This window comes from Rhincodon typus, chromosome 16 (assembly GCF_021869965.1).
Source record: "Rhincodon typus isolate 14 chromosome 16, sRhiTyp1.1, whole genome shotgun sequence".
NCBI lineage: Eukaryota > Metazoa > Chordata > Chondrichthyes > Orectolobiformes > Rhincodontidae > Rhincodon > Rhincodon typus.
This window is the reverse complement of record NC_063347.1, coordinates 1,082,076-1,095,855: the sequence shown is the minus strand read 5'-3', so window position 1 is coordinate 1,095,855 and position 13,780 is coordinate 1,082,076. Positions and strand designations below refer to the sequence as shown.

General features: G+C 42.1%; 1 protein-coding gene across 2 annotated transcripts in view; it reads left to right on the top strand.

The window, feature by feature from the left end:
• Positions 1-13,780, top strand: part of stimate (STIM activating enhance) — a 123,936-nt gene that overhangs the window by 33,371 nt on the left and 76,785 nt on the right. For both annotated transcript variants that reach the window (XR_007263866.1, XM_048606291.1), the window contains exon 2: positions 12,007-12,055. Coding sequence is in view for 1 of the 2 variants with exons in the window: in XM_048606291.1 (XP_048462248.1) it covers positions 12,007-12,055 (49 nt within the window). In the remaining variant the exon portion in view is untranslated. The remainder of the gene's footprint in view (positions 1-12,006; positions 12,056-13,780) is intronic.

The following is a 13,780-nucleotide window of genomic DNA, read 5'->3' as shown; positions in this document are numbered from 1 at the left end:
CGGGCCTAGACCCTTCAGAAGGGTCTAGGCCCGAAACGTCAGCCTCTCTGCTCCTATGATGCTGCTTGGCCTGCTGTGTTCATCCAGCCCTGCACCTTGTTGTCACAGACAAGGTATTGCTGGGTTTGGGTGTGTTTGCGTGTGTGTGTGTGTGTGTGTGTGTGTGTGTGTGTATTGCAGGGGGAGGGGATGTGTTGGGGGCAAGATTCTAACAGGCCCAGACAAGGTAGATGACCAGGAAGTCCAGAACGAGGGGTCACGGTCTAAGGATATGGGTTAAACTATTTAGGACCAAGATGAGGAGAATTTTCTTCACCCAGAGATGGTGAGCCTGAGGAATTCACTACCACAGAAAGTATTTGAGGCCAAAACAATGTATGATTTCAAGAAGGATTTGGATACTGCACTTGTGGATAAGGGATCAAAGTATGTGGAGAAAAAACAGAAGCAGGCTATTGAGTTGGATGATCAGTCGTGATCATATTGAATTGTAGAACAAGCTTGAAGGCTGAATGGCCTACTCCTGCTACTGTTCTCTCTTGTTTCAAATGCAGACTGGGTGACTGCTTTGCGGAATGCCTCCACTCTGTCTGATGGAATGATCCTGACCTCCCAGTTGCTTGCCATTTCAATAACGTTGGAGCTTTTATTAAATAGGTTATAGAAGGACACTTAGATAAGTTAAAGCTAATCAGACATGATTTTGTGAAAGCAAATTCCAATCTATTGAAGTTCTTTCGGAAGTTAACATATGCTATGGATGAAAGAAAACCAGTACTTAGATTTTCAGAAGACATTTCATAAAGTGTCGCATCAAAGGTGACAGCAGAAAATAAAACTTTGATGTAGGGGGTAGAAGCATAGCTGGCTAACAGGAAACAGAAAGTAGGTATAAATGGGTCTTTTTCAGGTTGGCAAGATGTGACGAGTGCTATGTCACAAGAATTGGTGCTGGGACCTCTACTGTTTACAGATTATGTAAATGATATAGGTGAACAAAAGTATAGTTGCCAAATTTTCTGACAACAAAAAGGTAGCAAAGCAAGTTGTGAAGAGGACATAAGGAGGCAACAAAAAGAATATCAATAGGTTAGGTAAGTGGGCAAAGGAGTATATGTTGGAAAATGTGGAATTACCCTTTTTGGCAGGAAGCAGTATTATCTAAATGCTGAGAGATTGCAGAGCTCTCTCGTGCATGATTTGCAAAAGGTGAGCATGTACTTACAGCAAATAATTAGGAAAGCTAATAGCATGTTATCCTTTATAGAGAGAGAAATTAAATACAACGGTAGAGAGGTTATGCATCATTTATACAGGGCACTGGTGAAACCACATCTAAAGTACTGCATAAATATTGGTCACCTTATTTAAAGAAGGATGCAATTCAAAGAATGTTTACTAGACTAATAGCTGAATTGCGTGTATTGTCTTATAAAGAAATGTTGGACAACCTGGACTTGTATCCTCTGCAGTTTAGAAGAGTAAGAGGTGACTCAATTAAAACATATAAAATTCTGAGTGGTCTTGGTAGCATAGATGTGGAGAAGCTGCTCCTCTTATGGGAGAATCTAGAACAAGGTGTCCCCAGTTTAAAAATCAGTGCATGTCCATTTAAGGGATGAGAATACAGAAGGCATGGTTAGTAAGTTTGTGGACAACACCAAAATTAGTGACATAGTAGACAGTGAAGAAGGTTTTCTAAGATTACAGAGGGATCTTGATCAAATGGGTCAATGGGCTGAAAAATGGCAGATGGAGTTCAATCTGGATAAATACAAGGTATAGCATTTTGGTATAACAAACAAGGGTAGGGCTTATACAATTAGTGGTAGGGCCTTGGGTAGTGTTGTAGAACAGAGACACCTAGGGGTGCAGGTACATAATTCTTTGAATTTTGCATCACATGTATTCAGGATAGTTGAAAAGGCGTTTGGCATGCTTGCCTTCATTGCTCAGACCTTTGAGTATAGGAATTGGGAAGTGATGTTGAGGTTGTACAGGACATTGGTGAGGCCCATTCTGGAATACTGTGTCCAGTTCTGGATGCCTACTTATAGGAAGCTGGAGAGGGTTCTGAAGAGATTTACTAGGATGTTGTCAGATATGGAAGGTTTGAGTAATAAAGAGAGACTGAATAAGCTGGGACTTTTTTCATTGGAGTGTAAAAGGCTGAGAGGTGACCTGATAGAAGTTTATAAAATAATGAGAGGTATAGATAGAGTTAATGGTAGATGTCTTTTCCCTAAGATGGGTCCCTTCAAAGCTAGGGGACACATTTTTAAGGTGAGAGGAGAAAGATTTAAAAAAGATGTAACAGGCAGTTTTTTTACGCAGATGGTGGTTCGCGTGTGGAATGAACTTCCTGAGGGAGTGGTGGATGTGGGTACAGTTATAGTGTTTAAAAGCCATTTGGTAAGGTTTGGAGGGATATGGACCAGGAACAGGCAGGTGGGACCAGTTTAGATTGGGATTATAGTCAGCAGAGACTGGTTGGACCGAAGGATCTGTTTCTGTGCTGTATGACTCTATGGCAAAGATTAAGCAAAATTCTTTCTCTCAGAGTATCATTAGTCTCTAGAACTTTCTTCCTGGCAAAAAGCATTGACCTTGAATATTTTTAATGCGGATGTGGACAGATTCTCTCAATCACTGGTTTGAAATGTTATCACAGGTGTTATGGACCAGATCAGACCCCCTCAAAATATATTAAGAAGATAGCCTAGACCCTATCTTTTTCTTATTTTAAATGTCAGGTGCTGTGTTCCATTTGCAATTCACTTGGTCAAACTACTCAACATTAAACAAAACACAGCCTAAATCAATATGTAGAGGCTCCTACTCAGGAGGGTGCAACATTGGACCTCCTCTTAGGAAACTAGTTCGGGCAAGTGGCTTAAGTGTCAGTTGGAGGGCACTTTGGGTCTAGTGACCATAACTTTCTTAGTTTTAACATACTTATGGAAAAAGATAGGACAGGTCCACAGGTTAAGGTGCTAAATTGGAGCAGGGCCAATTTTGGGGCCATTAGGCAGGATCTGGGAGGCACAGTGGCTCAATGGTTAACACTGCTGCTTCACAGCGCCAGGGATCCGGGTTCAATTCCAGCCTCAGTCTGTGTGGAGTTTGCACGTTCTCCCCATGTCTGCTCTGGGTGTGCCGGTTTCCTCCCACAGTCCAAAGATCTGCAGGTTAGATGGATTGGCCATGCTAAATTGCCCATAGTGTTCAGGGAGGTGTAGATTAGGTGGGTGGGATGCTCTGAGTGTCAGTGTGGACTTGTTGCGCCGAAGGGCCTGTTTCCACACTGTAGGGTTCGATGGTTCTATTTAGCAGCAGTCGACTGGGGAGTCTGTTCGAAGGAAAACAAATGATGGCAAATGGGAGGCTTTTAAAAGTGTGATACCAAGAGTCCAGAGACAGTATGTCCGTGTTAGGGTGAGGAGAAAAGCTGGCAGGTGAATTGAGGTTCTGATCAGGAAAAAGAAGAAGGCATATGTTGGGTTTAAGCTATCAGGCGAAGTGAATAGTGAAATTACTACAAAAAATGTACGAACACACTCGAGGGAAATCAGAAGAGCAAAAAGAGGGTATAAGATGGATCTGGCAGATAAAGTTAGAGATAATCCCAAGAGGTTCTATAGCTATATTACGAGTAAAAGGGTGGCTAGGGAGAGAGTAGGTCTCCATAAAGATCAGCTTGGCCGACTGTGTGTGGAGCCACAGGAGATGGGGGAGATTTTTAATGAATATTTTTCCTCATTGTTTACTGAGGAGAGAATCAAGGATGCTAAGGAGATAAGGGAAACAAGTGGGGATGTTTTGGACTGCATACACATTACCAGAGAGGAGGTGTTTGCAGCCTTAGATCGCATTAAGGTGAATAAACCCCCTGGGCCTGATGAAGTCCATCCTCAGACGTTGTGGGAGGCTAGGGAAGAAATTGTCATAGAGTCATAGAATCCCTACAGTGTGGAAACGGGCCCTTCGGCCCAACATGTCCACACCGAACCTCAGAGCATCCCACCCAGACCCATCCCCCTATAACCCACCTAATCTACACCTCCCTGAACACTGCAGGCAATTTAGCATGGCCAATCCACCTAACCTGCACATCTTTGGACTGTGGGAGGAAACCGGAGCACTTGGAGGAAACCCACACAGACACGGGGAGAATGTGCAAACTCCACACAGACAGTCACCCGAGGCTGGAATTGAAGCCGGGTCCCTGGCGCTGTGAGGCAGCGGTGCTAACCACTGTGCCGCCCCAAAATAATTGAAAGAAAAAAAGTCAGTCAGAGAAATTTATTAAATGAGCAATTGCACTATTTGATGGTGACGGTGGGAATGTTGTTATAGTGATGCACCTGGCGATACTGGCTAAAATTCGGGAACCTTGAAGCCGCTGCTTTGCCTTCAGATCAAAAAAAAAACTTGTAGAGGCACTTGCAGGGATTTTTGCTTCACCTTTAGTCACTGGTGAAGTTCTGGAAGACTGGAGGGTGGCTAATGTTGTTCCATTGTTTAAGAAAGGTAACAAAGACAAGCCAGGGAACTATAGGCCAGTGAGCCTGACATCAGTGGTAGGCAAGTTATTGAAAAGGATGCTGAGGGACAGGATCAACCAGCATTTGATAGTCAAGGTCTGATAAGGATAGTCAGCATGGATTTGTGCGCAGGAAGTCATGTCTGACAAACCTTTTAGAGTTTTTCAAAGAGCTAACCAAGAGGATGGATGAGGATAGGGCAGTGGATGTTGTCTATATGGACTTTATTAAGGCCTTTCACAAGTTCCTGCATGGCAGGCTAGTCATGAAGGTTAGGTTGCACAGGATCCTAGGAGAGCTAGCTAATTGGATTCAAAATTGGCTTGATGGGAGGAAGCAGAGGATGAAGGTTGAAGGTTGTTTCTCGGACTGGAGGCGTGTGACTAATTGTATGCCACCTTGGTCAGTGCTGGGACCTTTGTTATTTATTATTTACATAAATTATCTGGATGTGAATGTATAAGGCATGATTAGTAAGTTTGCAAATGATACAAAATTAGGAGATATCCAGGGTGTGAGTGAAGATTTGTAGCTTGGGTGCTGGGTTTGGATGTTGGTGTGTTCGCCAAGCTGGGAGGTTTGATAGCAGATGTTTCGTACCCTTACTAGGTGACATCCTCAGTGCTCGGTGTGTTGTAATGCTCGGTACACCGGGTCTAATTCAATGTGTTTGTTGATGGAGTCCACGGATGAATGCCAAGCCTGGAAGAATTCTTTGGCTGTCCTCTGTTTGGCTTGTCCAATGATAGTAGTGCTGTCCCAGTTGAAAGTGTGGTTTTTCTCGTCTGTGTGTACTGAAACCATGGACACTTGGTCGTGTTGTTTGGTTGCTAGTTGGTGTTCGTGGATGTGGGTTGCTAGTTGTCTGCCTGTCTGTCCCACGTAGTGTTTTGTGCAGTCTCCGCATGGTATCCTGTAAACTACATTCGTCCTGTCCATGGTATCTATTGGGTATTTAACCCTGGTCAGTTGCTGTTTTAGTGTGGCTGCCAGTTTGTGTGCTGTCATGATTCCCAGCGGTCTGAGTAGTCTGGCTGTCAGTTCTGAAGTGTTGTTTTATATGTGGTATGGTGGTTATTGTTTCGGGTTTTGGTGTGTCCTGGTTGTGTTGTCTTTTGGCATCCACAAACACCAGCTAGCAACCAAACAACACCAGATGTCCTTGGTTTCAATACACACAGACAAGAAAAACCACACTTTCAACTAGGACAGCACTACTATCATTGGACAAGTCAAAACAGAGGACAGCCAGAGAATTCTTTGAGGCTTGGCATTCATCCGTGGACTCCATCAACAAACACATTGAATTAGACCCAGTGTACCAAGCATTACAACACACAGCCGGAACCAGCACCTCCCAGAAGCAGCAAAAACCAGACCATATAAATTCGAACCGGCACAAGACAACATTACTTCACAGGAGGCTCCACAGAACTGAGGATGTCACTTAGTAAGGGACGCAACGTCTGCTATCAAACCTCCCACCTTGGCGAACACACCAACATGAATTAGGAGATTTCGTTAATAGCAAGGCAGGTTATCAAAAGTTACAGAGGGATCTTGATCAGATGGGGAAGTGGGCTGAGGATTGGCAAATGTAATTCAATACAGATAAGTATGAGGTGTTGCACTTTGGAAAGTCAAACCAGGGTAGGACTTTTTTTTCTTTATTTGTTCACATGATGAGGGCGTCGCTGGCCAGGCAGCATTTATTGCCCAGACGGCAGTTAAGAGTCACCTACATTGCTGTGGGTTTGGAGTCACATGTAGGCCAGACAAAGTAAGGATAATAGTTTCCTTCACTAAAGGACATTAGTGAACCAGATGGGTATTTCCAACAAATGGCAATGGATTCACAGTCATCATTAGATTCTTAATTCCAGATATTTATTGAATTCAAATTCCACCATCCCCCATGGCGAGATTTGAACCCAGGTCTCCAGATTATCTGGGTCTCTGGAATAACAATCCAGCGATAATACCACTAGGCCATTGCCTCCACCTTATACAATAAATGGAACAGACAGACCTAGGAGTACAGTACATAGTTCATTGAAAGTGGCGTCACGAATGGACAAGTGGTGAAGAAGGCATTTAGCATGCTGGCCTTCATTGGTCAAGGCATTGAGTATAGGAGTTGTCACATTATGTTACAGTGGTATAAGTCGTTGGTGAGGCCACAGTGGAGTATTGTGTACAGTTTTGGTCACCCTGTTATAGAAAAGACATAGTTAAACTGGAAAGTGTGCAAGGAAGATTTACGAGGATGTTGCTAGGACTAGTCGGCCTGAGTTATAGGGAGAGGTTGGACAGGATAGGACTTTATTCCTTGTAATTTAGGAGATTAAAGGGTGACCTTATTGAGGTGTATAAAATCCTGAGGGGCATAGATAGGATGACTGCATATAGTCTTTTTCCCAGGGATGGGGAATTGAAAACTAGAGGGCATAGGTTTAAGGTGAGAGGGGAAAGATTTAAGCAGGACCTGAGGGGCAACTTCTTCACACAGAGAGTGATGCGTGTATGGAATGGGCTGCCAGAGAAAGTGGTTGAGGTAGGTACAATAGCAACATTTAAAAAACATTCGGATAAGTACATGGATGAGAAGGGTTTAGAGACATATGGATCAAATGCGGGCAATTGGAACTAGCTGAATGGGCACCATGGTCAGCATGGACCAGTTTGGGGCAAACGGCCTGTTTCCATGCTGTATTACTCTATAATTCCTCGACTAATTTATTTAAATACTAGATAATATCCAAAAAAAGAAGAAAGAACTTGGAATAACTTAATTCTATTGGAAAACTTAACAGAATAATAGATACAGTAACTATTATTAATTAATTGTTCCAATGTAGTAACACCTCATAAACACACTTGGCAAAACACAAATTCAGAAAACAGATTTTGTCTCGCATGCAATTCAGCAGCCCAGGTAGAGAACTCCCAGCTTTTGGCTGTTATTGAGAGATGGAAAAATAGCTTTCACTTCTTCCAGATCCCAACAGCAACTGCTGCTGAAGACTTAAAACTAAAAATCCCTGGTTCTGTTTGGGTGGGGGGAGGTTCTTCACCACACCTATTGAGGCTGCTTCTATTGTTCCAGCTTTACAAAAAAACACCCAAGGCTTCACAAGTTGTTTATCTTCTCATAAACTGCTAGGCACCTGCCCTCCACTCACTCTCGTTCTCGCTCTCACACCCTCTCTCTCTCTCAAAGAAACCAGGACAAAACGCCTCTTAAAGCCGCAGCATCATCACATGGGTAGACAGCAATGTAGATTAGAAGTTGGAATCAGATCAGCCATAATCTTATTGAATGGTAGAACTGACTAGTAGAGGGGAATGGCCTACTAATGTTCTGATTTATGTGTTTGTATGTATCATTGAGACATAGAAACATAGAAAATAGGAGCAAGCCATTTGGCCCTTGAGGCTTGCTTCATTATTCACTGTGATCATGGTTCATCATTCAATTCAGTACTCGAATTATTAGTTTAATGGCAAAAAATTGGGAAAGGGGGAGGTGCACCAAGACCTGGGTGCCGTTGTACACAAGTCACTGAAAGTGAGTGAAGAAGGCACATTGTATAAAAACCAAAAGAACTGCGGATGCTGTAAATCAGGAACAAAAACAAAGTTGCTGGAAAAGCTCAGTAGGTCTGGCAGCATCTGTGAAGGAGAAAACAGAGTTAACATTTCTGGTCCGATGACCCTTCCTCAGGACGGAAGGCACATAGTATGTTGACCATTATTGTGAGAGGATTTAAGTATTGGAGCAGGGATGTTTTGCTGCAATAATACAGGGCCTTGGCAAGACGATATTTGGAATATCTATCACCATCCCACCTACCTACCCCAGCTCCACCTCTCCTCTCTCTATTTATTTTGGAGCTATCTTCCCCTTCCCCCATTTCTGAAGAAGGGTCATGACCCGAAACATCAACTTTCCTGCTCCTCTGATGCTGCCTGGCCTTCTGTGCTCCTCCAGCTCCACACTGTGTTATCACTGGAATATTGTATGCAGTTTTAGTCTCCTTATCCAAGGACCAATTTCCAACTATGGAGGAAATACAACAAATGTTTACCCCTTAATTCAAGGGATGGCAGGACTGAAGTTTGAAGAGACTGGATTGGTTAGGACTATATTCACTAGAGTTTAGATGAATGGGAGGGGACTTTCATAGAAACATATGAAATTGAAACAGGATGAAAAAGGGTAAATAGAGGAAGGATGTTCCTGATGGTTGGGGAGTGTACAACTGGGAGTCACAAGATGGCGAGAAATTTCTTCTTCCAGAGAGTGGTGAGCCTGTGGAATTCTCTGCCACAGAAAGTGATTGAAGCGACAACAATGAATATTTTCAAGAAAAGGATACATATAGTCCTCAGGGCTAAAGAGATCAGAGAATGTGGAGAGAAAGTGGAAACAGGGTACTGAGAAGGATGATCAGCCGTGATCACATTGAATGGCAGAGCAAACTTGAAGGGCTGAATGGCCTACACCTGTTCCTATCTTATAAGTACCCTGTTCCCACTTCCTCCCCATACCGTTTGATACTTGTAGCCCTAAAACTGTATTTAACTTCTTGAAGACATTCAATGTTTTGGCCTTAACTGCTTTCAATGGCAGAAATTTCCACAGGCTCACCCCTCTCTGGATGAAGAAATTTCTCCACATCTCAATTTAAATGGCCTAGCCAGTATCGTTAAATTGTGACCTATAGTTCTGGACTCTTTGGTCATTAGTCACATCCCCTTCCTGCATTTAAAAACCAAAAGAACTGTGTATGCTGTAAATCAGGAACAAAAACAAAATTGCTGGAAAAGCTCAGCAGGTCTGGCAGCATCTGTGAAGGAAAAACAGAGTTAACGTTTCGGGTCCGGGTTCAATCCCATTTCGGGTTCAGAGGAAGAGTCACCGGACCTGAAACGTTAACTCTGTTTTTTTCCTTCACAGATGCTGCCAGACCTGCTGCGTTTTTCCAGCAACTTTGTTTTTATCCCTTGCTGCATTACTTTGTTTAGTCCTGTTAGAATATTTTAGCTTCCCAAACCCCTCCTCCATCTCTCTGTCTGCCTTCCCAGTTCCTCTTCATATATCAGTCTGGTGAACCTTTGTAGCTGAATGGCCTACTTCTAATCATAATGTTTATATTTGTATATTCGTAGCCTGATAATTCAGTGACTGTGGACAACTGTCAATCAGCTATTTCATTGGTAACAGCTTACAGCCTCTGGTTGGATCTTTACCTGTGAACACCATTTGTTTTTGAGAATTCAGTATTGCACTCACACATACTTCACCTAAGAGTAGTTCAGTGATGATCAGGAGGGCGAGGTTTGAGATTTCCTTCTCGACAGTGCTCTGGCTAAGATCAGTTAAAAACATCGACCAGGCATCAACCTCAAGCTCTGCTGCAAGTGTTTTACGTGGTGGAAAATGTCGTGTACTTTTAGAGAGTTTATTAAAACAATGATGTTGACCAGATCTTTTGCTTCTCCAACTTGGAAATAACATGACATGCTTGCAGCAAACAATGGCAAAGCAAATGGTCATTTGGCTCCTAGCTACTACTATATATGGAACGGACTTAAAAATCCAACCGAATATGGTTTACTACAAGTAGTATCACTGTAGCTGGGTACAACTGCGAATGCCAACTAGGCCCTGACTCCCTCTTATGTTCTGGGATAACAAATTTTCCTAATGGTGTAGACTGTAAGCACATCTGAGACTTGGGTGAGCAAGATTCCTGATCGCTGTCTGTGTAGTTCCAACTATTGGTCATTCCAAATGTTGGGAAGTGAGAAGGAGAAGATTAAGAGTATGAGGGATGGATTCGGATGCGGTCAGTCTAACGAGAAAGTAAGAAATACTTGAGCCTACCTCATCATCATTAGATAACCATTTCAGGTATCTATCCAGTAAACTTCCTCTGAGCTGTCTCCAATGCGCTCATATCCTTTCTCAAATACGGGGATTGAAACGTACTCTATTTAAATATGGTTACATTGATGCCCTGTATATAAGCATAACATTCTTATATTCAATTTTTCTTGAAATAAAAGTTAGCATCTCTTTAGCCTTCTTGATTTACATGGTACACCTGCATACTGACTTTTAGTGACTCATGAATGGGAACACCTATATGCTTCTGTGCCTCAGATATCTGCAGTTGTTTTCCATTTAAGTATTACACTGCTGTTTTATGCTTTCTGCCAAAAATATCACATTTTCTCACAGTATACTCTGTATTCCAGATTTTATTCTCCTCACGCAACATGTCTGTATCCATCTGCAAACTTCTTTTGTTGTTTTCTAATCATATTTTCATATCTATCTTTGTGTTGTCTGCATTTTTTTTTCTGTATTCATTCATGGGATGAGGGCATTACTGGCTAGGCAGCATTTATTACCCATCCCTAATTGCCCAGAGGGCTGTTAAGAGTGAGCCACATTGTTGTGGGTCTGGAGTCACATGTAGGCCAGACCAGGTAAGGATGGCAGTTTCCTTCCCTAAAGGACATTAGTGAACCAGGTGGGTTTTTCCAACAATCAACAATGGATTCATGGTCACCATTAGATTCTTAATTCTGGATATTTATTTAATTCAAATTCGACCATCTACCGCGGCAGGATTTGAACCCGGGTCCCCAGAATATTATCTGGGTCTCTGGATTAACAAACCAGTGATAATACCATTATGTATGACCCCCATGGTCACCATTAGACTAGCATTTATTTCCAGAATTTTGTTGAAGTCAAATTTCACCATCTGCAACGGTGGCAATTGAACCTGTGTCTCCAGAACATTAGTCGAGGGCTCTGGGTTATTAATCCAGTGATATTACTACAATCCACCCTCTCCCCTCTAGGATTACGCTCTACACCATTAGCTCTGCACAGTAATCTTTGAGGCTTCTGATCAAGTGCCTTCAAGAAATCTGAATACAGTACAACCACAGCATGTTTCTTTCTCAAAGAATTCTGTTAAATTTGTTAAGCATGATTTCCTTTCAACGAAATCATGCTGAATCTTCCCACTTAACTTGGGCATTTTTAAGTGCTGGTTTTTGAACTACAAAAGATAGTCAATGCAGAAATGTTTCTGCTTGGGAACAACATAACTGAGAGGCCATCAATACAAGATAGTCACCAAGAAATCCAACAGGAAGTTCATAATAAACTTTCTCGCACAAAAATACCTAAAATTGTGTAACTTGCTACCAGAAAAAATGAATAGTACAGATCCAGTTAAGAAGTTATTTAAGCATACATAGGAGAAGGGAATTGATAGTTATCATGGTAAATTTAAACAAGAAACATTGGAAGAGCTGCAAGTGGAACATTCACACTGACATGGACTGGTTGGACCAAAACAATCAGAATTTATTGAATTGATGGAGAAATTTAGAGTGAATCAAGTTTTAAATTTATATATTGCTTTGTTTCTTGCAGTGAAACGTTTCCGAGAACCAAAGTACGAGAGGCGACCATGGAAGATATGGCGAGTATTGAAATGTTACTAAAATAATCATTCTTATTTATTAGTTGTGGTGTGGAATGGTCACTTAGGAACATAAGAACAGGAGTAGTCCATTCAGCCCATTAAGCCTCCCCCACCATTTAATACAATTATGGCTGACCGAGGACTTCATTCCCTTTTAATACCTCCATCCCCATAACCCCGTGTCATGTTAGCTAGAGGGGCAAGAGTAGAGAGTACAGACCCTTGATCCTGCTCCATCATTCAGTGTGATCATAACTGCACCTCTCCTCCAATTGCACATTCTCTCCTGTTCCCTTATCTCTCAAAAATGTATTTCAGCTTGAATGTCCTCCCTGATGGAGCATCCACCACCTTCTAGGGAAGTGATTTACAAAAGATTCACAATCTAATGAAGACATTTCTTGCCCTAGTCCTAAATGATTGATCCTTCACATTGAGGTTGTTAACTCCAGCCAGGAGGAACACCCTCAGTGTCAATAACAAAAACAGAAATTGCTGGTGAAACTCAGCAGGCCTGGCAGCATCTGTGGAAAGAAAGTAGAGTTAATGATTTGAGTCAGTTGACTCTTCATCAGAATTCAAGGACCTCAGTGTCTACCCTGTCAAGCCTTTCCAGTATCTCCTTCAATTTTTGCACTTTCCATTGGCTGTACCATTGCTGATAATTTGTAATGGTGTTTAGGAAATGACATTTGACAAAGTAGTTATTATGTATTCTTGCCTTGCCCAGAGCCTCTAAGCATATGTACTAACTGTCCCTAATAGGAGCAAAACCACCTCTGTTGGTGGAGGATTTTTGTTTCAATTAATGTTGGCTGTCATTCTGTTCCCATATTTTCTCTTTGCCAGTTTTATTTTCCTCTTCATCTTTCTTCTCAACTAATTGTATTTCACCTGGTTTCACGAGAATTCACTTGACATGCACCATGTGTCTTTTTTTGCTTCATAATCTCTGTCTCCCTCATCATCCAGGGAGCCCTGTTTTTGGCTTCCTTAGCTTTTGCCTTTTTAGATTTTATTAAATTTGTACCTGAAGAATCTGTTTCTTACGAATAACCCATTGTTCCATGACAGATTTTCCTGCCTGTTTCTGGTCTCATTGTATTCTGGCTGGATCTCTTAAGTTCTAAATTAGAATTTGCCTTACTAATTTCCATTGCAAATGTAAACTTTATGATACATTAATTATCTTACCCAAATGTTGCCCACTTTGTCTGTCTCATTCCCCAGCAACAGATCCAGATGTGGTGATAATACAAGACCTGAAGATATAGGAACAGAATTAGGCCATTCAGCCCAGCAGGTCTGCTCTGCCATTTGATCATGGCTGATATATTTCTCAACCTGATTCTACTGCCTTCTCCTTGTAACCCTTGATCCCTTTACTAATCAGCAACCTATCTATCTCTGTCTTAAATATACTCAATGACTTGGCCTGCAGAACTATCTGCAGCAATGAACTCCACAGACTCAGCACCATCCGGCTGAAAAATTCTTCCTCATTTCAGTCCAAAGGGTCACCTCTTCACTTTGAGGCTATGCGCTGAGGTCCTATTGTCTCCTACTAGTCCACTCTAGAACATAGAACATTACAGCGCAGTACAGGCCCTTCGGCCCTCGATGTTGCGCCGACCTGTGAAACCAATCTGAAGCCCATCTAACCTAAACTATTCCATTATCATCCATATGTTTATCCAATGACCATTTAAATGCCCTTAAAGT